The sequence below is a fragment of the Sphaerodactylus townsendi genome, linkage group LG17 (genome assembly GCF_021028975.2).
Source record: "Sphaerodactylus townsendi isolate TG3544 linkage group LG17, MPM_Stown_v2.3, whole genome shotgun sequence".
Classification (NCBI taxonomy): domain Eukaryota; kingdom Metazoa; phylum Chordata; class Lepidosauria; order Squamata; family Sphaerodactylidae; genus Sphaerodactylus; species Sphaerodactylus townsendi.
Genome location: NC_059441.1, coordinates 1 through 27,500, shown reverse-complemented (window position 1 = coordinate 27,500; position 27,500 = coordinate 1). Strand labels below are relative to the sequence as shown.

The following is a 27,500-nucleotide window of genomic DNA, read 5'->3' as shown; positions in this document are numbered from 1 at the left end:
CCTACCTCTCTCTCTACCTACCTCTCTCTCTCTCTCTCTACCTACCTACCTACATCTACCTACCTACCTACCTACATCTATCTATCTATCTATCTATCTATCTATCTATCTATCTATCTATCTACCTACCTACCTACCTACCTACCTACCTACCTACCTACCTACCTACCTACCGAGAGAGGTTGTCTCAGGAAGCCACCAGCAGGTGCCCCATGGGTCTTTTTATATATCTTTATATATGTGTGTGTGTGTGTATACACATACATACATACATATACACACACACACATAATTACAGAGAAATAAATCCGCCCTCCGCCACTCCAAGTGCCGGTGGCTCTTGGTCCAGGGCTGGCCTGCTCAGCCACACCTCGGGAGGAATGCACAAAGGAGGCCGGGCCGGCGGGCAAACAAACGTGGCGCTGGAGCGGGGAGAGGCTGGGCTGCTCCGCCTCAGCCGGGGGGAGAAGGAGAGCCGCGGCCGGGAGGGGACCAGCGAGCCAGCCAGCCGGCCAACCCCAACCGGACTCCTTTGTCGCCTCCGCCGGCTGGCCTTTCCCTGCCAGGGGAGAAGGGGTCTCGCGCCGCCATGGCGCTGGCCGAGCTCTACACGCAGGTAACAGCGGATCCCTCCGCCGCGCTGAGGGGCGCTGAGGGGGACCCGCCGCTGGGGGGCGCGGGAGGGGAGATGGGGGCGGTGTCTCCTTCACGGCTGCTCCCACCATATGGAGGAGGGAGGGAGGGCCCTTTGGAGCGGGGAGGGGGGCAAAGGAGTGCAGCGGGGGGTCCCCCAAGTCGTCGTTTGTTTCCTTCCCTATGTATTTATTATTATCTTTGTTTCCTTCCCTATTCATTTAGTATTGTCTTATTTACACATTTGGCACTTGAGACTCAAGGTGGGAAATTTAGCATCAAGCAATGAAATGGAACAGCATGAGGGAATCTCGTGAGCCCTGCAATACAGTGAGGGTGATTAGAAAAGGGCCAGAAAGTTTTCAGAGAGCCCCCCACACACACACGTGAGCCTACAGTAATACAGTGAGGTGATTAGAAAAGACAGAAGTTTTCAAGAGCCTCTCTCTCTCTCTCTCTCTCTCTCTCTCACACACACACACACACACACACACACACACACACACACACACAGAGAGAGAGACACACACACACACACACACATCTGGGATGACAAACATTAGAAAAGTGCCAAAAAGTTTTCAGAGAGCCTATGTCACACACACACACACACACATCTGGGATGACAAACATTAGAAAAGTGCCAAAAAGTTTTCAGAGAGCCTATGTCACACACACACACACACACACACACATCTGGGATGACAAACATTAGAAAAGTGCCAAAAAGTTTACACACACACACACACACACACACACACACACACACACACACACACACACACACACACACACACACACATCTGGGATGACAAACATTAGAAAAGTGCCAAAAGGTTTCACACACACAAACAGGCATGTCAACAGACTGATGGCATCCAGCCCTTTGTTGCCCCACCGGGGTCAATCCGTCATTATTTATTTCCTTCACTATTTATTTGTTTGTGCTTTATTATTTATTTGCTAATTTTGTACTTGAGACTCAAGGGGCAAACTTGGTGTAAAGCAATGAAATTGAACAGCACCAGGGAATCTCATGAGCTGTGCAATGGAGTGAGGGTGACAAGAATTAGAAAAAGACCACACATACACACACTCATATATGGGATGACAAAAATTACGCACGCACGCACGCACGCACGCACGCACACACACACACATATGGGATGACAAAAATTACACACGCACGCACACACACGGCAACAGACTGATGGCGCCCAGCCCTTTTTTTGCCCCACTGGGGTCAATCCGTCATTATTTATTTCCTTCACTATTTCTTTATTTGTGCTTCATTATTTATTTGCTGATTTTGTACTTGAGACTCAAGGGGCAAACTTAGTGTAAAGCAATGAAATTGAACAGCACCAGGGAATCTCATGAGCTGTGCAATGGAGTGAGGGTGACAAGAATTAGAAAAGGACCACACATACACACACTCATATATGGGATGACAAAAATTACACACACGCACGCACACAGAGACTGATGGCGCCCAGCCCTTTTTTGCCCCACCGGGGTCAATCTGTCATTATTTATTTCCTTTTATTGTTCATTATACGTGCTTTGTTATTTATTTACCAATTCTGTGCTTGAGGCTCAAGGTGTGTACATAGTGTAAAGCAAGGTAACTGAATAGCATGAGGGGTCTCATAAGCCATGGCAATAGATCTGGGATGACAAAAATTACAAAAGTGTCCCAAAGTTTCAGACAGCCTATGTGACACCCACACAACACACAGACACACACCAGGCTTTTTTTGAAATCAGGTCACTTCAGCCCCGCTGACTGCTACTTCTGTTGTAGCCAAGGGCATAGAGAATTCACATCTGGAAGATGGATGACAGGATTCACACCTTTTAACCTCCGCTCCTTCCTTTTTTATTTTACAATAGAGAATTTACACTTGAAAGTCTGGTGATGGGGTTCACACCAGCCCTAATGCTGACTGGAGGGGCATGGCGAATGATTGCCCCTTTTTGCCCCATCGTGGCTATGGGTCTGGCTGGGAAGGAAGAGCCATGTTTGCCATTCCCTTGTCCATGGGGATGGGGTGGGGTGGGTGGTGTCATGCCTCCAGGGGAGAAAGAAAGAAAACCTGTCGCTTCCTGCGTGAAGGAGTTGCTGCTCTTCCTTATCCTTGCCTGGATGCTGAGTGAGTAAAAGCCATCACTGTCCAGGTCTCCCCAGTCCTAACCCAGTACTCTAACCACTACACTATGCTGTCAGTCGTGGCTATTCCAATTAACAATGGATATTTTAACTACAGCTGGTCTGTCAGCATGCTGACATCTTCCCCAATATTGGGATATAGTTGAAGGGCTTTATTATATCTACATGATTTAGGCAATTCAATCCATTCGTCAGGAGTGGAACTACTGGTTTCCCACTGGGAAGCTTGGCAGTGCAAGGAGGGGGCACAATTTCAGTGTTGGCCTTGGCGCCATTTTTGGTAGATGCCCTCTGCCAGTGCCTCTTTGGGCACGCAGCCCCCAGAGCTAGCTGGGTAAGAACTCCCCCCCTTCCCATATCTCCAAAATGGGGGCCAAATTGGGATGCCACTGGGATTACCTGGGATCCCCAGGGAATTACAACTACCTAGCAGCAGTGGCGTAGGAGGTTAAGAGCTCGTGTATCTAATCTGGAGGAATCGGGTTTGATTCCCCGCTCTGCTGCCTGAGCTGTGGAGGCTTATCTGGGGAATTCAGATTAGCCTGTACACTCCCACACACACCAGCTGGGTGACCTTGGGCTAGTCACAGCTTCTTGGAGCTCTCTCAGCCCCACCTACCCCACAGGGTGTTTGTTGTGAGGGGGGAAGGACAAGGAGATTGTCAGCCCCTTTGAGTCTCCTGCAGGAGAGAAAGGGGGGATATAAATCCAAACTCTTCTTCTCTTCTTCTCTGTAGAGTGCCGAAAGCCACGGGGGTTTAATTCAGATGTGATTTACCAGCACTTCCCACAACTGATAAGTCCATATGTCTATTTCTTGGATGCTTTTGTTGACAGTCAGGAAGAGTTTGGCAACCCCCTTGGCCCAGACTATAAATATTGTCAATTTCATAACACAGCTTCCTTTCTTGCCAATAACCTCACTTGGCATCTCTAGATTATCTCAGCACCTGAAAAAGTTTGTATTGCTGAATGGGTAGCTTTTCAGGCAGTACTGGGAATGTTTAGAAAGAGTTCTGGAAGCCCGCTGGGCCAACCTCACCCGAGGCAACACTTTTCAAAATAAGGAGAGTCAGTGGTTCTCAACCTTCCTAATGCCGTGACCCTTTAATACAGTTCCTCATGTTCTGGTGACCCCCAACCCCAACATTTATCCATTTTACAGATGGAGAACACTGATGCAGAGTGTCTTAGGCGACCCCTGTGAAAGGGTAGTTCAACCCCCAAAGGGGTCACGACCCACAGGTTGAGAACCGCTGGTGTAGTGCAGTGGGAGTGTGAGTTTAGGATGTGGGAGACCCAGAATCGAATCCTCACACTGCCTTGAAAGCTTACCAGGTGGTTATGGGCCAGTCATACACTCTTAGCCTAATCTACCTAGCAGGGCTGTTGTTGTGAGGGGTGAAATGGATGATAGAAGAACAATGTAGGCCCCTTTGAATCCCTTTGGGGAGAAAAACTGACTACAAATCAAATGAATGAATAAATAAAAGTCTGTGGATTCGGAAGGGTGTAACTATTTAGGACGATGCTGATATTGGCCTTCCTGGACAACAGTTAAATTCTGTTGAAATAGAGGCGTGGACAGTGTAAGCCCCATTGATTAAAATGGGACTTTTGAGGAGTGTGCTTCAGGATTGTTTCCTGTATCACATTCTTTTATGCACCGTAAAAGTCTACAAATAAATAAATCAAAGTATTGTTGAAACAGTTGGATGTATTTGAAATTATACAAGGCTTACTCCTAGGAAAGTGTTCTTATGAGTGCTGCCAGAATTCTTTGCATTAGAGGTCTACCTCAGTGGCCAGGTTCCATTGGATTCTGAGCACTGTTCGCAATAATCTGGCATATTTTAGGTCCTGTATCTGTTGCAGCAGTGGCGTAGGAGGTTAAGAGCTCGTGTATCTAATCTGGAGGAACCGGGTTTGATTCCCAGCTCTGCCGCCTGAGCTGTGGAGGCTTATCTGGGGAATTCAGATTAGCCTGTACACTCCCACATGCGCCAGCTGGGTGACCTTCGGCTAGTCACAGCTTCTCGGAGCTCTCTCAGCCCCACCTACCTCACAGGGTGTTTGTTATGAGGGGGGGAGGGCAAGGAGATTGTAAGCCCCTTTGAGTCTCCTACAGGAGAGAAAGGGGGAATATAAATCCAAACTCTTCTTCTTATTATTATTCTTCTTGTGACAAGGATAACATCAGCATCACTGTTTTACTTTCTAAAATTGTGTGACAAATTACAAATACAAAACTGGCTGTCAAAAAGAAAACAACAGAAATTTAAATTGTTTGCATTAAAAAGGCCAAGTAGCAAAAACGTACCCTCCTTCACTTGGAGCAGGGGCTCCCAACCTGATTATTATTTCTCAAGAGCAGGGAACTTATTAAAAATAGTACAATTGGTAAAGTAGAAGCAACTGAACACTCCACAGGTCTCTCACAAATTGAGTTTTTCAGCATTTGCAGATACAAAATCTGCAGTGTATTGGCAAAGGCTTTCACAGCCGGATTCAACTAGTTGTGGTGGGTTTTCCAGGCTGTGTGGCCGTGGTCTGGTAGATCTTGTTCCTGATGTTTCACCTGCATCTGTGGCTGGCATCTTCAGAGGTGTATCACAGAGGGAAGTCTGTTACACACTGTGTCCAGTGAGAACGGAATGTTTAGTCTGTGATACACCTCTGAAGACGCCAGCTACAGATGCAGGCGAAACGTTAGGAACAAGATCCACCAGACCACGGCCACACAGCCCGGAAAACCCACCACAACCAGTAAAATCTACATTAGCACTCTCCTGCTAATGTTCTCCACGAAACCTCATCCTTCAAGTTCATATCCCAAATTTTTCAGTGTGGTTGGCCCTAGTGGAAAGTTGTGGTGCATCTTTTTCTCATCATAGGAAAACCAAGGAGAGACACTAGTAGGGAAAGGTCCTTCTCTAGAACTTGTTCCAACAGAGTATTGTAACAGAGTTAACTGTGGAACATTAAATATTCATTTATGAATGTGCATATTACATGATAATCCACAGGATGCACACAGAGATAGCAGTTATCCAACAGAAAGTGCATCTTGTGTGGTCAGAGGAGACCTGCTTTCAAAGCACTGCACAATGTGAATTCAAGGTTCTTGAGAAACCACTGTAGTCTCCCAGAGAAAGATTTCCTCTAGTTCCCTTTCTCATTCAGAATAAAACACAGAAGATGTTTGATTAGAATAGGCACGCTGTGTTTCACCAGTGGCACTTTGCCCAACAACCCTGTACCCCTGGAATCTTACAACCAGTATTTCTTCTCAGCAGTCCCTTATGAATTCACCCTGGGAGAAACAGAATGGTTGCACCAGTCACAGGAGGTAAAAGGGCCAAGATCAACTGTGCAAAATAAGTAAAAATATATTTCGCCCAAGAGGCTTCTTCTGAAGAACCCGTTAAGTCCTGCAGTGGTTTTTCAAACCACTGTACTCTACAGGATGAGAAATAGCCGAAGGGAATTTCCAGGTATGTACAGGAAGCCACAGGAGGAGTTAAATACTCCCTGGTCACATATTCTCCCCTGCAAATACCTCCCAGTGTTCTCATTATCTTGACAGACACAGATTTTGGAAAATGTCTTCCATAACAATGTTTATAGCTGACAAGTAGCCTCTATTTCCAACCTTGTAACCTGATCTAGCCATACCTTGAAAGCCAAGCCTTGGTTAGTACTTGGATGGGAGACCAACAAGGAAATCCAGGGTTTCTATGCAAAGGCAGGCAATATCAAACCATCTCTGACTGCCTTTTGCATTGAATACCTTTGATGTCACATCACTGGTCTTGGCCTTACAGTTGATTTCCTGTGGCAGCATGAAAAATGAAAAACAGCTGATGGGGGCATTTGGAGGGTGAGGGAATAAGTATCTCCATCCTGCCTGCAGGTTCCTCTCTGTCATGCTCTCTGAAGGAGAGGCAAGATGGTGTGGTGGTTAAGAACGGGTGGATTCTAATCTGGAGAACTGGGTTTGGTTCCCCACTCCTCCACCTGAGTGGCAGAGGCTTATCTGGTGAACCAGATGTGTTTCTGCACTCCTGCATTCCTGCTGGGTGACCTTGGGCTAGTCACAGTTCTTCAGAATGCTCTCAGCCCCACCGCCCAGGCTACCTCACAAGGTGTCTGTTGTGGGGAGAGGAAGGGAAAGGAGTTTGTAAGCCACCTTGAGTCTCCTTACAGGAGAGAAAGGTGGGGCATAAATCCAAACTCTTCTTCTACTTCTGTCTCTTGCATTAGCATGGCAAAGGGAACCCTCTGGTTGGGAACCCTCTGGTTAATTTCATCCTCAGGAGAGAGAAAAAAGGGGGCAAAGGTAGTTGTTATAATAACCTACAGTTAGCTCATAACTGTAGAAGTAAAACCTTCTCAGGCCCTGCTTTGGAATGTGGCTTCTTTTATTGGATGTTAAACCAGGGCAGAAATAAACAAACCCTTGAAATCAGATCCTTGAAACCCTTGAAATCAGATCCTCTGAAGATGCCAGCCACAGATGCAGGCGAAACGTCAGGAGAGAATGCTGCTAGAACACGGCCGTACAGCCCGGAAACCACACAGCACCCCAAACCCTTGAAATATTGATAACTGTGTGTACAAACTCTGCAAGAAAAAAAAATCACACCCCACTTTTCCATTTTAGGGGTTTTTTTGGGGGTGGGTGGGGGTTCTTCCACGTGTATTTTCCGAGGTGGGAAGAATATTTGCATTTTCTTGTTTTATGTTTATCACTGTGATGTGGTCGTTAGAGTGTTACATTGGGATCTGGGAGACCTAGGTTCGAATTTCAACTCTTGCTGGGTGTCACTGAGCCAGTCATACCTTCTCAGCCTAACCTACCTCTCAGGATTGTTGTGAGGGTGAAATGGAGGGAAGGAGAACGATTTAAGCTGCTTTGAGTCCCTACTGGAAAAAGTGGAGTACAAAGTATATAAATAAACATTCTATTTGACTGGTTGGCTGTTGCTTGGTGAATTCTAATCTGCTTTTAATCTGCATTGTGCGATTGAGCCCTTTGTACAAATGCATTACTGTAAAAATACAAGCAATTATAAAGCATTTTTGCCAGAAACTGGCAAATATTAAATGAGGACAGATTGGATTCCTTTTAGGTGCCCTGTTGATTGTTTACTTTCTCATACCATAGGTACTTTATTGTTTGTTTGTTTGGTTTATTTATGTGGTATCCATTAGGTTCTATAGCGGCGCCATGCTGTTATACACCAGTATAATTGATCTCTGGATTTCTGGATCGGCTACAGTAATTGTTTCCTGACTGGCTCCAGGAATTCCCCATCTTGGGATGAGAAAGGAGTCGGGTTGGGTGTAACTCAATACGAGAGTAAACCCTGTGTGTTTACTTGTAAGGCGGGGTTCACTTATCCGAAGGTGGCTTCTTGCATTTACCAATGGAGGTACCGAGAATAATTTGTTCTATGACTAGACATCGTTAGAATAATATTTAGATAAAATAATGATGGGACGAAGTCCGTACGCATGTGTAACGTCCAGTCAACTCCCTTTGTACTTCTTTGCCCGCACCAAAGGTTTCCTTCTACTTGGAGGAGTATCAGTGCAGATAGGGAACAGTGGCTTGTGCAAGAACATACCCATTCATTTCGGTGTCGGGTATAACATTTCAGGGATTTGTCTCGATGCTTGGCATTGAGCATCTCCTCACTTTATAGTGAATAGCGAAACGGAGCATTGGTGTAGAGGTTAAGTGCAGACGTAGTGGTTAAGAGCGGGTGGATTCTAATCTGGAGAACCGGGTTTGATTCCCCCACTCCTCCACCTGAGTGACAGAGGCTTATCTGGTGAACCAGATGTACTTCCGCACTCCAACATTCCTGTTGGGTGACCTTGGGCTAGTCACAGTTCTATCTGGACTCTCTCAGTCCCACCTACCTCACCAGGTGTCTGTTGGGGGAGAGGAAGGGAGCTTGTAAGCCATCTTGAGTCTCCTTGCAGAAGAGAAAGGTGGGGTATAAATCCAAATTCCTCCTCCTCCTCCTCCTCCTCCTCCTCTTCTTCTTCTTCTTCTTCTTCTTCTTCTTCTTCTTCTTCTTCTTCTTCTTCTTCTTCTTCTTCTTCTTCTTCTTCTTCTTCTTCTTCTTCTTCTTCATGTTTGTGAGAACATTTAAAATCATTGTTTGTTTGTTGCTGCTGTAAAAAGAAGAGGATTAGCCACAATGTAATAGATCCTCCATATTCAGAAATAGTAAATCTCAGGATACCAGCAGATGGAGAGCAATGGGGGGAGATTTTGACTTCTGTGCTGCTGCTCAGGGCAACGGGGAGGGGGAGTCTTCTAGGAAACCCGGCTGGCCACTGCTGGAAACAGAATGCTGGACTAAAAGATCACTAGTCTGCTTTCTTGCATGTCATTTTACCACCCCTGTTTTACCACCGGAGAGAAGTGCTTTTCCTCTTTCTAAATGATGACATGACAGACTGTGGGTCAAACATTTTCTTAAAGGAGTATTTAGGGAATTCTAATTCAGAGTCGATTCAGTCCTTTCTTCGGGGCTGAACCATTCCTGTGAGTCTGGCCAGAGTAAAAATGGAGGAGAGACAACTACCAAGATGTGAAGGTGGACCCTATCTACCTCTGTCACTGTGCCAGAAGTAAGATGCTTACTACTGTTAGAAAACTATTCATGTTGCATCCCTATAAAACCTGTGCATATTGCAGTAGTCACAATTCCTTCTGTGCAGTCTGCAATTAAAACCTTTCATTATATTCAACGTCTCTTTGATACTATGAACATGACTATGAAGAAATAAATTATATCCCAACTTCAAAACGAATAGGTGCAGGGCGAAGAACGGGTGGAGGTAACTCATAATACCGTGTTTCCCCGAATATAAGACAGTGTCTTATATTAATTTTTGCTCCCAAAGATGTGCTATGTCTTATTTTCAGGGGATGTCTTATATTTCTGTATTCTGTTCGTCAGGCATGCTTCCAAACAAAAACTTTGCTATGTCTTACTTTTGGGGGATGCCTTATATTTCGCACTTCAGCAAAACCTCTACTACGTCTTATTTTCCGGGAATGTCTTATATTCGGGGAAACAGGGTAGTACAAATGGCCAAAGAACAAAAATGTTAGCTCAGTTTTCTGAATACTGATGGTAATCATTGTAGGACTTCAGGCTGTTTGCAGACGTGAATATATTCCCTACTTGCTTATGGGGATCTTACGGATCTGGCAGCCACAGACTGATTACAGACCTGTGATCGTAACACTTGACCTTTACACTTGGGTTGCATTGTTCTTTTGAACAGCTCTTTTCAGCAAAGAGCTCATACATTCTTGGCTAACAGCTCAGCAGCTGGCAGGATAAAAAAATAATGTGTTTCAGGCTGGCGTCCCTTCATGTGGCACTGACTGAAAACGTCTTTCTGTGAATAATTTGTCTCTGAGCCAAATGACTGTGTGGGAACTGGCCAGTTGGTTATGTAAATGGAAAGGGAAGCCAGCTAGCAGAATGTGAGTTTCTGTGCTTAGAAAAAAAAAGGGAATGTAAAGGTGATTGGGTAATATTTTATACAGAATACCTCTTGCACTATTGAAATGCGTCTGAAATTCACTTCTCAAGAAGTAAATCACATACTACGGAGTGTCACAAGTGGGGACATTTGACTTTCCTGCACCACAAAAAAGCAAATAACTCAGTGGACTAAAAATAAATTATTTGTAACTCTGGGCATGATCCAGACAAAGCTAGGCATTTATTCATTCATTCATTCATTCATTCATTCATTCATTCATTCATCCATTCGTATGTATGTATGTACGTATGTATGTATGTATGTATGTATGCATGTATGTATGTATGTATGTATGTATGTATGTATGTATGTATTTGGTTGGTTAGTTAGTTGGTTGGTTGGTTGGTTGGTTGGTTGGTTGGTTGGTTGGTTGGTTGGTTGGTTGGTTGGTTGGTTGGTTGGTTAGTTAGTTAGTTAGTTAGTTAGTTAGTTAGTTAGTTAGTTAGTTAGTTAGTTAGTTTTATACACCGCTGTACTCCCAAAGGGCTCTGTGCGGTGTACAACAGAAATCACCGTAAAATACAGTCACAACAAGAGGAGCAAATAAATAACTGACCAATAAATGAAATACATAAAATTAATAACTCAAGCTCCATTAACTATAAAATACTAATTTCTGTTAAAACAGCAATTACTACACTAAATCGGCGTCCTGCGAAAAACCCTTACTTAAAACCCTCCTGAGGAGGAGGAGGAGGAGGGGGGGAACGGTGGGTCCCAATGATGTTAAGGGACCCTTAAAACAGGAGAATCTTAATTTCCCATGCATTTTGATTTAGTAAATTAAATATATATCAAACTTTTTGCCATTAATATATAATTAGAAGTGTTCTGCTTGGGTGGAATGATGCCCAGCTTTACCTGTAGGAAAAGTAAACATTCGTTCTGACCTTTACAAAATTGTCCTATTTTCTTTTCCATTGTGGCAGCTTTTGGAGCTGAAAACGTGCCTTGCATCTTCCCATTGCAATATTGTTATTGGGGTTTAGAATAGGTATCAGCTTGCTAATTACCACATACACAATGCTACCAATTGAAATGCACTGTTGTGATTTTGTTGTCTTTTCCTAGTACAACAGAGTGTGGATCCCTGATCCTGAAGAAGTTTGGCAGTCTGCGGAAATTGCAACGAACTATAAGACTGGCGACTCCGTACTTCACCTACGGCTAGAAGATGGCGTGGTGAGGGGAAGTTTTTAACAGGGCACAGAAGGGTGTCACACCACATAGGAACATGCTGTTAGTGTCTTCACTAGTTATTTTATTTACTTACACCCTCCTGGGTGTTTGTGAGAGGGAGGTGAGAGAAGAAGAGGAGATTCATGTCGTGCCCTTTGAGTCTCCTTACAGCAGAGAAATGGGGGGGGGGTATAAATCCAAAATCCTCTTCTTCCTCCTCCTCCTCTTCCTCCTCCTCCTCTTCTTCTTCAAAGTGGTGCCCATGCTTACCATAGCACCTGTCAACCTTTCTTGGTGCCGGCCAAGGGATTTTAGAAAGTGGGCGGGACGAGATGAGACTTTGCCTAGCAGGACCTCTGATTGGACATTCAATACTGAATTATTATTATTATTGTGTGTGTGTGTGTATTGTGTATGTATTATTGTGTGTATTATTATAATGGAGGAAAGCCTAATAAAGACAATTAACACTTGGAAGTTACCTGGCAGGCTGCAGCTACACTGCTGGCATAATTAACTGGACACAAGCCGAATTGGACATCCTGGACGGAAAAACAAGGAAAATTATGACCATCAATCGAGCTTTTCATCCAAGAGAGTGAAATGTGAACAGACTCTGCCTAGCGAAGGGTCTGAAGGGAGAAGAGGACTACTCCAGGTCAAACAATCAGTAGAGGAAGAGAAAAGAGGCCTGAAAAGTAATACATCCAAAGAGAGAGTCAAGAGCCAGCATTGAAAAAAGACGTCCACCAGGCAGAGATGCTGAAAGCCAAAGCATCAAAAGAAGAGTATAGAGAGCCCAACAGTTTAAAACTTTCCTGAAAGGAGCAGTGGCTAAACAAGCCACTCCATGGGCAGTCACTTTAAGAACATTGAAGGGAAGGTTGACAACAAGCAAACATGGGAGTGGCTCAGAAGAGGAACTCTAAAGAAAGAAACTGAAGGCCTGATTTTACTGCTAGGAGCAAGCATTACGGACAAATACAATAAAGTCACGAATCGAAAAGTCCTGACAATGACCCAAAGTTACGTCTCTGCAGAGAGTGTGATGAGAACGTGGAGCACATCATCTGCTGCTGTAAGAAAATATAAAACTGACTATCTGAGAGCGTCACAATAATTTAGCAGCAATGGTGCACTGGGACCTTTGCAAAAAGTACGGCATTGCCCTGTAGCAAGAGACCTAGATACGAGGAAACAGTAGAGAGATCCACAGAAGAAATGAGAAAAGAAACAAAAAATACTCTGGGACTTTACAATACAGACAGACAGACCCCTCGCACACAACACCCCAGACCTAACAGTGGTAGAGAAGAAACATGTTTGGATCATCGATGTTGCTATTTTAGGTTGACAACAGGGGTAGAAGGGACAAAAGAGCTGGGAAGAAAGGATGCAAAATCTAAAGGACCTACAGGTTGAGGTTGGGCGATTGTGGCAAAAAAGAACAACAGTAATCCCACTAGTAGTCGGTGCTCTAGGAGGAATCCCAAGAAATCTTGAAAAACATCTGGAAAGCCTAAACTTGGACAGAACATCAGTCCACATGCTGCAGAAAGCAGCACTCCTAGGAACTGCACACATTCTACGCAAATACCTCTAATATCCTAGGTCCTTGGGAAGGACTCGATATTCAGAGATGAATTCCAGACACTTGTGCTGTGTTGTTATGTGTATAATAATAATAATAATAATAATAATAATAATAATAATAATAATAATTCGATTTGATAAACCGCCCTACCCCCGAAGGGCTCAGGGCGGTGTACAACAAACAAGAACAACCATAATAAAACAAATCGAATAACCCCAGTTAAAATACAAATCTTAAAACTATAGCAGCAGCATTCCACAATAAATAGTTAATAATTAATAATAAGGGGCGTCTGGCATCACACCCCAGCGGTCAAAACCTGGGAGTGGACAGATTCTGGGAGGGGGCTGGCAGATGGTCAGATGGTCAGGTGCACAGAATTGTCTGTACAGATATTCTTTAAAAATTCCTTTGGCAGCAGCTGCCACTACAGCACAAGAATCTTTACTGTGTGCCTGAAAGTAACCTGTATGTAAACAATAAGTCATTTTAAAACTATATGTTCATTTCAAAAGGCATTCCACGAAGCAGAACTTCTGTCTGAAATGCTGAAAGGTGACTGTGATATCATGCGTAACCTTCCTCTTGTTTCAGACACACCTCCTGTGCAGTTGTTTTGTGGCTGTGCCCATCACCCTGTGACTTGAATTCCAAAAAGTTCAAAGGAGAGCCATAATGCTTGCCAGGTTTAATGTTATGCCTTCCGCCTTGCTGCACGGCAAATTGAACAAGCAACAAAATCTAATAGATTGTGCCCGTGTAATGCTGGCTCAGTTGAATCTCTGCCCCACCAGCCATTACACTGTCCCAGATTTAAGAAAACAGATCCAAGTCTGTGAATCTTACTCCTTTACCCTCACCTGATCTCCACGATTTATTTAGAATTACACTACTTGCTGGACAATCCTGATCCTTCTTTCTGTATGATAGTGGCAGGCTTTCTCCTGGAAGTTATTAAAAGCCAGTAGATTTCCTTTTACTCAACATTTTATTTCCTGTTTTGTGTACCTATTAACCAATTTTTACTATTGCTGTATTTATTTTTATTGTTCTTTATGCCAGTAAAAGGTTTGCTTCTTGAATTCCAAAAGTGCCTGCAGGCTCAAAAAGGCTGCGGATTCTAGCTTACGTCTTGCAGTGGTCGTTCTTACCTGTGCTCGATATTACACGTACTTGGTCTGAGAAAGCAACAGACCCCGGACAATGTCTGTGGGCTTATTTTAGTTGTGTGTTACCTTTGCTGACAGGAGTTGCGTTTTCCAGTGGATCCCAGCACTTTGCCTCCTTTGCGAAATCCAGACATACTCGTCGGTGAAAATGACCTCACAGCACTTAGTTACCTTCATGAGCCGGCTGTCCTACACAACCTCAAAGTTCGCTTTGTAGAGTCCAAGCTTATTTATACCTACAGCGGTACGTAAAAGTTCATACTTGCTAGCTCTGGCCCCTTCCGCACATGCAGAATAATGCACTTTCGATCCACTTTCGCAACTGGTTGCAAGTGGATTTTGCTATTCCGCACAGTAAAAATCCTACGGGACCGTCTTGCCCCATATGTCCCAAATCGACCTCTAAACCAGCAGAGCAAATTACCTGATCCCTGGCCCTCAGTAGTGTGGCTGGCCATTGTGCGGATTTTGCTATTCCCAAGACAGTAAAAAAAATCCCACGGACCGCTCTTGCCCCATATGTCCTGGGAATCGAATCTCTGCTTCAGCAGAGTAAATTTACTGGTGATCCCCTGGCCCTCACGATGTGGCTCTTCCACCGGGCTACTAGAGCTCTTTACAGCTTCTGGCCCCTTCTGCCTGGTGGAACGCTTCTACCTCCAGAGCTAATGCGAGCTCTGGCCCTGCAGGAATGAACCTTTCTTACCTGAATTTCGCGAGCTGGGATCTGCAGAATTTGCTTGGGGCCCCTTAAGATGGAGCTTGTTCCATCGGACCTTTGGGGAGCCCGAGCCGCTGATGCCCCTTTCTAAAAAAAATCTAGTGGGACCTGCCGTTGCCCCTCTCCTCCTTCTTTCTCCTCCTCTTTTTTTTCTTAGGGGACCCTACAGTGGGGCAGCCATCGATGAGCCTCTTTCTTAGGGACTGCGAAAGTGGAATTGATTTTTAATCGGTAATTTTGATAGAACTGCTGCATTTTAATGGTAGGGCCCATTTTAACATATAGAGCCATATTTAATAACTATTTTAAAATTTGATTTATTTTGTTCTCTATCTATTTAGTTTGTTTGTCACCTGAGCTCTTCTCGGGAGAGGCGGTTTATAAATATAATTTCAATCAATAATAATAATAATAATAATCAATCAATTAATAATAATGTAATAATAGTAATATTAATAATAATAATAATAATAAAAAATCTAGCTGCAAAGTGCATTGAAAGTGGATTGAAAGTGCATTATTCTGCATGTGCAGAAGCGGTCTCTGACATGAAAAGTATCCATAATATGACTCTTAAATTTGTTGTGTGTCTTCCCCCCCCCTCCCCCAGGAATAATTCTGGTTGCTATAAACCCCTATAAGCAGTTGCCGATATATGGCGATACCATTATCCATGCCTACAGCGGTCAGAATATGGGAGACATGGACCCACACATCTTTGCTGTGGCTGAGGAAGCTTACAAGCAAATGGCAAGGTGGAGAACAGATTATTTTATGTTATGTTTTAGATAATAAGTGGCATTTAAATCCTGCGTCTTTCCTTTACGGTTAGCTGGTGCATGTTTGCCTTTCTCAAAAACTTTGCAGGGATGCAGAGAATCCTTCAGTTTAGCTCTCAAACTAGCAGCTTCACAGATTCCTCAAAAGCTGTTAAAAGATTATTAAGAATGTATTGTTGAAGGCTTTCACGTCCGGATTCAACTGGTTGTTGTGGGTTTTCCGGACTGTGTGGCCATGGTCTGGTAGATCTTGTTCGTAACGTTCCACCTGCATCTGTGGCTGGCATCTTCAGAGGTGTATCGCAGAGAGAAGTCTGCTACACACTGTGTCTAGTGACTAGACACAGTGTATAACAGACTCTCTAATGATACCTCTGAATACTCAGCTCTAATCAGAGCTCAGTGATGGTGAACCTTTTAGGACTGAGTTGCCCAAATTGCGGCAAAACCCATATTTATGCATGAGGTGCCAACACAGCAATTTAACCCTGAATACTGAGGTTTTTGGTTTAGAAAAAAATGGATTTAGCTCGAGGCGCGTTGCTCAGGAGTAGGCAGTTAAAGCAACTGTACAATGCTTAGCGGATGAATCACGATCCTAGCAGGGTTTAGAAACAGTCCACAGCTGCCAACCAATGACTTACTCCCGTAAGGATCATGCCCAGGCCAGCCTAGATGATAAGGTGATTTTCACCCTCCCGCATGATGAACTTTGTCTTGCAGTGCTCTGAAGACTCTAGGTGCCACCTCACAAGCACCCAATTGTAGATTAAGCCACCACTGGACTAGCAGACACAGTGTGTAACAGACTTCTCTCTGTGATACACCTCTGAAGATGCCAGCCACAGTGACTAGACCAGTGATGGTGAACCTTTTCGAGACTGAGTGCCCAAATTGCAACCCAAAACCCACTTATTTATCGCAAAGTGCCAACACAGCAATTTAACCTGAATACTGAGGTTTTAGTTTAGAAAAAATGGTTGGCTCCGAGGCACGCGTTACTCAGGAGTAAGCTTAGTTAAGCAACTGTGCAATGCTTCCAACGGATGAATCACGATCCTAGCAGGGTTTACTCAGAAGCAAGTCCCATTGCCAGCAACCAAACTTACTCCCATGTAAAGGATCATGCCCAGGCCAGCCTAGATGTGTGTCTGGGGGGGGGGGGTGATTTTCCACCCCCCTCCCACATGATGAACTTTGTGCGCGAGTGCTCACAGAGAGGGCTCTGAGTGCCACCTCTGGCACCCGTGCCATAGATTCGCCACCACTGGACTAGACACAGTGTGTAACAGACTTCTCTTTGTGATACACCTCTGAAGATGCCAGCCATAGATGCAGGCAAAACATTAGGAACAAGGTCTACCAGACCACGGCCACACAGCCCAGAAAACCCACAGCAACCAGATTATTAAGAACATTCTTTGTGTCCATGCAGTGCTCTTGGAGGAAGAAGGAAGAGTCATGAATAGATTTCTGTCATGTGTCTGTAGGAGGGGATTTCTAACAGAATTCTCAGCACCCTCACAAAACTACAAAGTATACTTTAAGAAAAAATATGTCCATTAAAGTGACATCAAACTGAGAACAATTTGTAATGAAGATATTGCAAGATTTTACTGTACCAGACCTTAGTGGCTATGAAATTTTGGTGAGGCCGATCTATATAGAAACATTGTTTTCATATTTTAAAAAAAACTTATTTTGAGTCATGCCTTATCCTCTTGTTTTAGGAACAACAAGAACCAGTCTGTTATCGTCAGTGGAGAATCAGGAGCTGGGAAAACCGTCTCTGCGAGATATGCCATGAGGTACTTTGCTACAGTCAGTCGATCAAGCAACAACACCCAAGTCGAAGATAAAGTTTTGGCCTCTAACCCCATAACAGAAGTAAGCAATCAAAAAGGCTGTGTCTTATTTGGGTTGAATCAACATGCTCTTAACTCGCTGAGTATATATTTCCCTCATTGTATGGTACTCCTAGCACAGTGATGGCGAACCTTTTCGAGACCGAGTGCCCAAACTGCAACCCAAAACCCACTTATTTATCGCAAAGTGCCAACATGGCAATTTAACCTGAATACTGAGGTTTTAGTATAGAAAAAACAGTTGGCTCCAAGGCGCACGTTACTTGGGAGTAAGCTTGGTGGTAGTCAGTGGCTTTGCTTTGAAGCAACTGTGCAACACTTCGAATGGGTGAATCATGACCCTAGGAGGATTTACTCAGAAGCAAGCCCCATTGCCAGCAACCAAGCTTGCTTCCAGGTAAAGGATCATGCTTTAGTTCTTCCCATGAAAATCAGTAGGGTTTAACAGCGCTTAACAGGGTTACCTACACTGCTTCCCCAAAACTAGGTCTTAGGTTTAATGCTAATAATCTCCCTGAAATAATTGCACTATTATCACATGACAAACTCTGTGCATGCGTGCCCACAGAGAGGGCTCTGAGTGCCACCGCTGGCACCCGTGCCATAGATTCGCTACCACTGTCCTAGCTGGTTTAAAAATAGATTAATTCACCAGACATCTTCCTGACATTTGAAATTAACCTATTTTTCAATGGATAATTTCTGAATCAGAGAAGCTTTTAGCCCCCCACCCCACCCGCGTGTACCCATTAATGAGATATGAAGTGCATCGGAGCTTGAAGGTCTTACTGTTCTCTTTCCAAGCAGCTGGAGCTCTGTGTCATGTTACAGAGAGAGTCCCATCCATCTATGCTGAGTGTAGTGGAAGTTTCAGAGCCGACCACGTGCAACTGAGACATCTGGTTATCACAGTAGCTTTCAAAACAATTGGACAAACATCAGATTTTGGCCTTATCCAAATTACTTATTTGGAGAGCCCAAAGCTGATCAGTCCTGAACAGAGCACATCCCCAGAATCATTATTTTATAAAGATCTATACATTGACATACATTGACAGGATTAGCTTTAAAAGGGGCTTGGACAGATTTATAGAGGGGAAGTCATTCTATGGCTACCAATCTTGATCCTCCTTGATCTGAGATTGCAAATGCCTTAGCAGACCAGGTGCTCGGGAGCAGCAGCAGCAGAAGGCCATTGCTTTCACATCCTGCATGTGAGCTCCCAAAGGCATCTGGTGGGCCACTGCGAGTAGCAGAGTGCTGGACTAGATGGACTCTGGTCTGATCCAGCTGGCTCTTTCTTATGTTCTTATGATTAATTATTTTTACAGGCTGTTGGTAATGCTAAAACCACACGCAATGACAACAGCAGCCGTTTCGGGAAGTACATGGAAATCAGTTTTGATCAGAGGTACCAGATCATGGGGGCAAATATGAGAACATACCTGCTTGAAAAATCCCGAGTCGTCTTTCAGGTTAGTAAAACCCACCAGCGAAATTTCAGGGCCCCTTTGCTAATTTTAGGCAGATTTAAGTAATGTGTCTCATTGCCTGAATTTCCTCCATGAATATGTCCTGACATTTCAAACCTTGCAACCTTGAAGGCAGCACAAACCCCCAAATTGTCCTGATTCTGGACCGATTAATTCTCACTGGAAAAGGAAAAGGCAATGTATCGGGTAAAGAACAAAAGCGGTTTCTGCATTGGGGTTTCCAAAAAGATTGTGGGGAGGGGGCTGTGGATTGGTGGCAGAGCATCTGCCTGGCACAGGGGTCTGCAACCTGCAGCTCTCCAGATGTTCATGGACTACAATTCGGGGCTGATGGGATTTGTAGTCCATGAACATCTGGAGAGCCGCAGGTTGCAGACCCCTGGCATGTAGAAGGTGCCAGGCTCCATCCCCAGCATCTCCAGGTGGTGAGAAAGACTCCCACCTGGAATGCTGGAAAGACACAGCCAACGTGGCCATCAAGGGACCAGTGGTAAGGCGGTTCAGTACGTTCACCTGTTCTTCTTCAGAACAGCCACTTCTGGATTCCTATGCGCACTTATTCAATTCATATTCCTCTACAAACAGTATTATTCTATTGGCCAGGGTCTGAAGTAGTTATCAGAGTAATAGTTTTGGCAGAGCATGCATCATATAGCCCATCTGGCTTTAGAGAGAGTGTACATTCATTCATTCATTCATTCATTCATTCATTCATTCATTCATTCATTCATTCATTCATTCATTCATTCATTCATTCATTCATTCATTCATTCATTCATTCATTTATTGGATTTATAAGCCGCCTCACCCCCGAAGGGCTTGAGGCGGCTCACAATATGACTGTTCTCTAAGACAGCAAATCAATACAAAAATATAACTTAAATCCATTAAAAATGTAAGCAGCAGTTATGAGAAATTTAGAAGAAGAGTTTGGATTTATGCCCACTTTTCTCACCTGTAAGGAGACTCAAGGTGGCTTACAAGCTCCTTTCCCTTCCTGTCCCCACAACAGACACCTTGTGAGGTATGTGGGGCTGTGAGAATCTAGAAGAGCTGTGACTGGCTAAGGGTCCATAAACAGGAATGTGAGATGTGCGGAAACACATCTGGTTCACCAGATAAGCCTCCACCACTCAGGTGGAGGAGTGGGGAATCAAACCCGGTTCTCCAGATTAGAATCCACCTGCTCTTAACCACTACACCACGCTGGCTCTGGTTTTGGCAAAGCATACATCATATAGCTTATTTGGCTTTAGAGAGAGCGTGATGTAGGTTTTGCTGTCGGAGGGTGCAGAACTGTAGGTACACTCGGGGCACTGAATTTTGTCAGTTATTATTGTACCAACATACTGCTCTGTGTCATTTCTGCAATCGGCCACTTGGCCGCTCCGTGACGGTGGTTCTTGATCCCTGCCATAGAAGCAACCTCACAGGGCAAGCATCATAGGGCACACAAGGTTAATAATGAGGCTGTGTTAGTCACGCAGAGAAGCAGTTCAGAAAATGTCCTTTTGTTCCGTTTCACAGTATAAACTGTTCCTAATTATTTCTGGTTTTATAATCTTTCCCCTTCTTTTACAGTCTGAGAATGAGAGAAATTACCATATATTCTATCAATTGTGTGCATCTGCTCACAGGCCGGAATTTAAATACCTTAAACTAGGTATGTCTCAAAAGATTAATCCTTTTTTTTCCTTGTAGTTTGACCAATACCAGATTGCATGAAACAAAAGGTACAGTACTGAAAGATGGCAATGCAAACAAAACAGTTATATAAGAATAATCATCAGAGGTTTAAATCCTGCCTATATTGAGTAGGTACCAACCTCAGACTTAAATGATTAGTTACAGACATGCATGGTTTAATTCTCCTGTCTCAGGCCCTTTCCGCACGGGGCGTATATGGCGCCTTGGGGACGGCAAAAACGCTGTCCCCAGGGAGCCGTTCGCACAGGGGCGCGAAGCTGCCGTTTTCCAACCTCGCTTCCCTAGTGAGGTTTATGGAAAACGGCGGCTTGGAGCTGCTGCTGTGCGAACGGCAGCGGCTCCAAGGCGTCTTCCCTCCCCCCATGTGCGGTAGACCTACCTGCCCTGCGGCCCTGTGGCGCATCGCTGAGGCCTGGGGACACGCCCCCTCTGCCCTGTGACCCCGGAGCGGTCGCGCAGGGCAGGGGGGCGTGTCCCCTGGCCTCGGCGACGTGCTGGAGGGCCACAGGGCAGGTAGGTCAACCTGACTACGGCGCAGCACTGCGCGATACGTCAAAGGAAGGTTCTGGGACCGTCCATGTGAAGGCGGTTGAAGTGAGTCGGGGTCATGTGCTCCGACCCCGAGCCCCCCTGCAACCCGTCTTGAAGCGGCCTCAGATGGACAAAAAGGACCAATAAAGATAAATGTTGCAAGACAGGAATGCTGTTGAGAAAACACCTTGATAGACCAACAGTGTTTTTGTACGGTCAGAATTTTGCATCAATTCTATCAAACAGTGATCTCAGTAAATAAATCCTCTCTTCAAAGCTCAGGGGTTATATTTGGACCTCTGTAAAGTGGAATGAAACTTCCATCTCATTTGAAAAAAGTTACCACTTAGTTGCATTCGTTTTCTACCCAGGAAAGCCCACACATTGATTAGTTTCTAATTTATCCTAGGATTCCGTTGTTTTTACATAGCTGTAGTTACTTGCATCCTGCTAGCAGAACATTTTTATCTTAATACCAGGAGTGTCCTGTTACATGTTTTGCTTTTCACATACAGGAAGTGCTGAAGAATTTCATTATACAAATATGGGTGGAAACACTGTGATTGAAGGAGTAAATGATGGAGACTATATGATGGAGACTCAAAAGACATTTACCCTGCTAGGTAGGTGTCCTTTTGATACAAACGTTTGTTTATCATGTGTATACATTACAGTAGTTACAAAAATAACTGCAGACTGTCAGAAATTGTGCTAAATTGTTTGTGCTTCTGTGCAATTTGCTTCGATGGGATGTGGCAACCTCAGCTGGCATTTGGTACCTGGTTTAGTTTTCCAGTCTCCTGGGGGCTTTATATATCAGGGTGAAATGGGGAAATTGCAAGAGAGAACTGGTGAGCAGCAGGTATTAACCCTTTCCTGAACCTGCTGAATCTCTCCTGTAAGCAGAGGTGGGATCCAGCAGGTTCTCACCAGTTCCCGAGAGTGGGTTACTAATTATTTGTGTGTGCCGAGAGGGGGTTACTAATTGGGTCTGCTTTTCTGTTAGAAATTCCATTAGGTCCCAAAATCATAAAGTCCTGTTGTTTCCTACGTGGCTGGTTAGCGAAGGTAGAAAATGGGACAATTCTCCCTGTTGGACTGTTTTAAAAACATGTTTTAGAAATATGGTAAAGTTCCTTGTTTAAGGAAAGTATCCTTCTTTTGATTTCTAGAAATTAAGTATTTGAAAGTATTAAATATTTGGCAGGCAGTCAATTAGAGGAGAAGTAGTTGTTTCTGTTGGCAGTAGATGATAGGACTTGCTATAATGAGTTTAAATTATGGACAGAAAGATACCAGCTGGAAATTAGGAACTTTTTTTTACAGTAAGAGTTTTTTACAGTAACAGAGAAATTATTAATGCCCCACCCCTGGAATGCCCGCCCACGCCCCCATTGTGCCCCGCCCATCTCCATTGGCACTACGCCACTGTTTGAATACCCACCAGCATGGGAACCTGTTACTAAAATTTTTGGATCCCACCACTGCCTGTAAGTCACCTCTGACAGTTCCCCCCTCCCCCTCAAATGAGCAAGCACCTGCTACCTGCTGATTCTGCTATATAAAATACTATCCTTTCATCCCTGCATTCATATTAGGAAACTATATAATATGTTATTGTATACTATGTAAATTTAGTCTAGTTTACACTTATGCCAGCATTTAGTGGGGACGGGGAAAACAGAAGTCATCAAATGGGCCAGACAAAATTGTTCTGTACTACATGAGGTTTTAGCTCACTCATTTTCATGCTGGCCATAGAACTCTTCCACAATTACTTATGCGGTACGGTAAGCCCCAACACATGTTTTTCTTTCCTTTCTTGAACACTTTAGATGACAGAGGGTTTTTTCTTCTTCTTGTTTTCTCTTAGGTCTAAAGGAAGATTTCCAGATGGATGTTTTTAGAATACTAGCAGCCATCCTGCATTTAGGCAACGTGCAAATAACAGCTGTCAGTGACGAAAGATCATCTGTTAGCGTAAGAAATATCAGCAAGATGTTTTTGGCTTTTGAACAATGGCAGGGCCAGTCTTGTTTATCTTCAGGCTCTGTTGAGAGGCTGCTTTCATTTGGAAAGTTCAGCTCTTGAGTTATATGGTCCACTGATTTCTTCTAGGCATCGATTCTCTTAGCTGATGTAATTATTTATTTTTTGGAAGCTAGATCCCACCTGTCCTTCACGTGCTAGCTTTAGCCTTGCAACAAACCTCTGAGATAGGTTAGTGTTATAGAATCACAGAAGAGACCCTAAGGGCCATCAAGTCCAACCCCCTGCAATGCAGGAACACAAAGTCAAAGCACCCCTGACAGATGGCTATCGAGCCTCTCTTTAAAAACCTCCAAAGAAGGAGACTCCACCACACTCTGAGCTAGTGCATTCCGCTTATACAGAAGCAGGGTCTTGAACCTTGGACATCTCTTTATTTTAAAATATTGCTGTCCCATAGTTTCTATGCAAAATATATACAAGTCAACTTAATCTTTGGTTAAAATGATAAAAATGCATTGAAATACAAAAGAACCATCTGAAAACAATGCAAAGGAGCATCAGCAGGTAAAACATAAGAATTGGATCACAGTCTAAGCCGATAATCATATCATACCATATAAAAGATTTTTAAAAATAGAGCCAAGTTATACGTGATTATGCTTATTTGGCTGCAGTCCTCCATAGTCCTTATTACATTTATTGCTTAATGGCAAAAAATTTCTCTGCCACTGGAACAATCTATAAATGAGAAGGGCCTCAAAAGTCTAAAAGAAGATAAATTAATAAAACTTTGAGAGACTCTGGCCCTTTCCGCACAGGCCTTTTACAGCGCCCTAGGGATGGCAAAAACGCCGTCCTGAGGGAGCTGTTCACATGGGGGGCGCAGCTGCTTCACAACCACGCCGCCCTCACTCCTCCCCAGTGGCACGAAGCCGCCATTTTCCCACCTCGCTCCCCGAGCGAGGTTTTTGGAAAACGGCGGCTTCTAGCCGCTGCCATGTGAACGGCAGCAGCTGGAAGGCGCCATCCCTCCCCCCTTGCCCAATCAACTTACTGTCCCTGTTACCGTCCGGCGCGTCGCAGAGGCCTGGGGACATGCCCCCCCTGCCCTGCAACTCCGGAGCCCTCGGTGATGCGCCAGACGGTTGCAGGGATGGTAAGTCGATTGGGCGACGGCGACGGTGCAGCGTGGCGCAGTCTTCATGGTCATTACCGGGACCATTCGTGCAAACAGTCCCAGTGGGGTTGGGCCAACCCCCAGCGTGGCTGTGCGGAAGCGGCCAAAGACTCATTTACAGCCGATATTGTGGCAAAAATTTTAGCAGCGATATTGCCCCAACTTCTAGCAAAATGTAGCATTTCCTGATTATTATCTGGCCTAGGCATGCCAGTTTTTAATCTCTTTCAACCTGAATACCTTCTAATATTTATACTGACTTTTTAGCTAAGGATTTCAGAAATTAAAGGGACTTCAATTGTGCACTTTGAAGCTTTGTACTGATTTGAAAGACATGCTGTACTGAAACCAATATTCAGAGCAAAGTTTTAAATTTGATTTAAGTCAATGTGCATCTGATTATTGTACAATTCTTCATTAAATTTGGTTACCTGTTTGCCAGTGAATGTGCAGATTCATTTATGAGTTTATGATTATACAGTTCCATATAATGGGCTAGTTAATTATCTATTTCACCCTCGACTTGGGTTGTTGTTACATTAATAGCTAATAAAAAGGACCCAGTATTTGGAAGTATTTGCAGCAATATCCTGAGCAAAGTTGCTGTGGATTTCAATAGGCTTAGAATGGTATGACTCTATTAAGATGGCACTATGGTGACTTTTTATTAAAATGTTCATTATTACTGGTTCCTTCCTTGTTTTTCACAGCTGGATGATAAACATCTTAATATATTTTGTGAACTTCTGGATTTAGAGAGTGACAAGATAGCACAGTGGCTGTGCCACAGGAAAATTATCACTACCTCCGAGACTGTGGTAAAACCCATAATGAAATTTCAAGCTCTTAACGCTCGTGACGCTTTGGCGAAAAAAATCTATGCCCATCTCTTTGATTTCATAGTGGAACGAATTAATAAGGCCTTGCAATTTTCAGGCAAGCAACACACTTTCATTGGTGTTTTGGACATCTACGGGTAAGTTTCTTGCTTTTTCTCTCAAAGGAACTTGGTGCGTTTATTTTAGGTTCCATTAAATAATTAGAATGTACCTAACTGGGTGTGGATTGAATCTAATGTAGAATAATAGAATTCTAGGATGTATCACAGAGGGAAGTGTGTTACAGTGTGTAACAGACTTCCCTAGCTGTGATACACCTCTGAAGATGCCAGCCACAGATGCAGGCGAAATGTTAGGAACAAGATCCACCGGACCACAGCCACACAGCCCGGAAAACCCACCAGAACCAGTCAAAAATCTTTATTACTGTCAATGACAATCTTGAATTAATGATCTTTTTCACAGATCAAACAAAATTTTAACCAATCATTTCCAACATTCATTTCAGATTTGAAACTTTTGATGTGAATAGCTTTGAACAGTTTTGCATCAATTATGCCAATGAAAAATTACAGCAACAATTTAACCTGGTATGACATTTTTAATTCTGTTATTCATTTGAACTCGCACTTGCCTTATTCACCTGGGGAAATCAATCTTTTAATTTGTAAATCATTTTTATGTTTTAGCTTATCTATCCAGAGGGACTGTTGGGGGGGGGTGTGTGGAATCTCAGTTGCCTGATTTCCCAGGGACCTAAAAGTTTGGGACCGGTTCCTAGCAAGTTCCAATATATTTTCATACCTAAAATAGAATGAATCTAAAACGTTTGCACTCTGTCCAAAACATTGGGTGTTAATCTAATCAGTCCACATCTCCGTAGATATTTTATGCTTGCTTGGCTTAATGTGCTACCGACTGCCCAAACAAGAGGCAGATATCACGGCATCCCACAGGAGAACAGGACTTGTTCCTGTGCAGCGGGCCTACCCGAAACAACTGAACACGTGCTCCTTCATTGTAAAGATTTGGCAGACTATCGGTCGCTTTTTCTTGAGGCCATCTTGAAGAAATTTTCAGCAAGATCAGACAAGGAAATAGTTTCATACTTGCTTAGTGACCATCATCCCCACACTACTGAATCAGTTGCCAGGTTTTTAACAAAGGCACTTGGATCAAGAGTGAAACCTTTGTGTAAATTTTAGTCAATTGGTTTTAACATAATTTGTATTTTACCACTCTTTATATGCCATTTAAGGTTTTGTATTTGTATTTGTAACATTGGGTGTTGGCATCTCCAGAATCTGAGCAGAGGGGCCTAGAAGGGCGGTATAGGGAGAGACGGTCCCTCAGATAAGTTATGCCTAATTAACAAGCGGGCTTTGTTTGACGATCTCATTATCAGCATGTTTTTAAACTTGAACAAGAAGAATATATGAAAGAAAATATCCCATGGACGCTGATTGATTTTTATGACAACCAACCAGTCATTGACCTTATTGAAGCTAAAATGGGCATTTTGGACTTGCTGGATGAAGAATGCATGGTCAGTTCTGCATTTTTGTTTTCGTTTTGCTGCGTTTAATTAAGTGTTCCGAACTGCACGTTTGTCTTGTCTTAACACTGTTTTCTACCCCATGCTTACCATTCGTGCATTTCTGCAACCGCATCGTCAAGACGTCATTCAAATGTAAGAACAATTTCGCGGATCTCTTTTTTTTCTTTTGTGATGGAATAACTCTGCTTGTGTTTGCTAGCAAAAATTAAAAGTAGGAGGCCCTTCCAGTGTAAGTCCCGGCGTCATTCTAGCATCACCCTCTCAGATAGGGTGCCGTACTTATAGCTGCTCACAAAACATGTATTTATTTATTTGTATTTAGATTTGTATCCCCCCCCCCCCCCACACACACACTGCAACAAGACTTGGTAACAAGTAGTCACATATAAATTAAAATCAGGAATAGTTAAAACAGCAGAGACCATCCACAAAGTAGGTGCTGAGGGGAACCAAGTGGGGACATATAGAAGGGGGGGGGGCTTTGTCAGGCAACTGGTGGGTGTAACAGAGCAGCC

General features: G+C 43.8%; 1 protein-coding gene across 1 annotated transcript; it reads left to right on the top strand.

Annotated features, from left to right (window-relative positions):
• The first annotated feature begins 388 nt into the window (after positions 1 to 388).
• On the top strand, positions 389 to 27,056 carry LOC125424606 (unconventional myosin-Vc-like). The gene is made up of 12 exons (XM_048481988.1): positions 389 to 616; positions 11,453 to 11,563; positions 14,402 to 14,567; positions 15,655 to 15,799; positions 17,554 to 17,710; positions 19,020 to 19,163; positions 20,763 to 20,844; positions 21,935 to 22,042; positions 23,293 to 23,399; positions 25,299 to 25,564; positions 25,936 to 26,017; positions 26,833 to 27,056. Exons 1-12 carry the CDS (start codon positions 590 to 592, stop codon positions 27,010 to 27,012), a joined length of 1,575 nt encoding a protein of 524 aa, XP_048337945.1. The 5' UTR covers positions 389 to 589; the 3' UTR covers positions 27,013 to 27,056.
• The last annotated feature ends 444 nt before the right edge of the window (positions 27,057 to 27,500 follow it).

Excerpts from the sequence above, each read along its gene's own strand:
- LOC125424606 (XM_048481988.1), top strand. The coding sequence starts at position 590 with ATGGCGCTGGCCGAGCTCTACACGCAG. Across the intron at positions 14,568-15,654 it reads GCTTATTTATACCTACAGCG|GAATAATTCTGGTTGCTATA; the intron begins GTACGTAAAAGT and ends CCCCTCCCCCAG. Across the intron at positions 25,565-25,935 it reads GGTGTTTTGGACATCTACGG|ATTTGAAACTTTTGATGTGA; the intron begins GTAAGTTTCTTG and ends CATTCATTTCAG.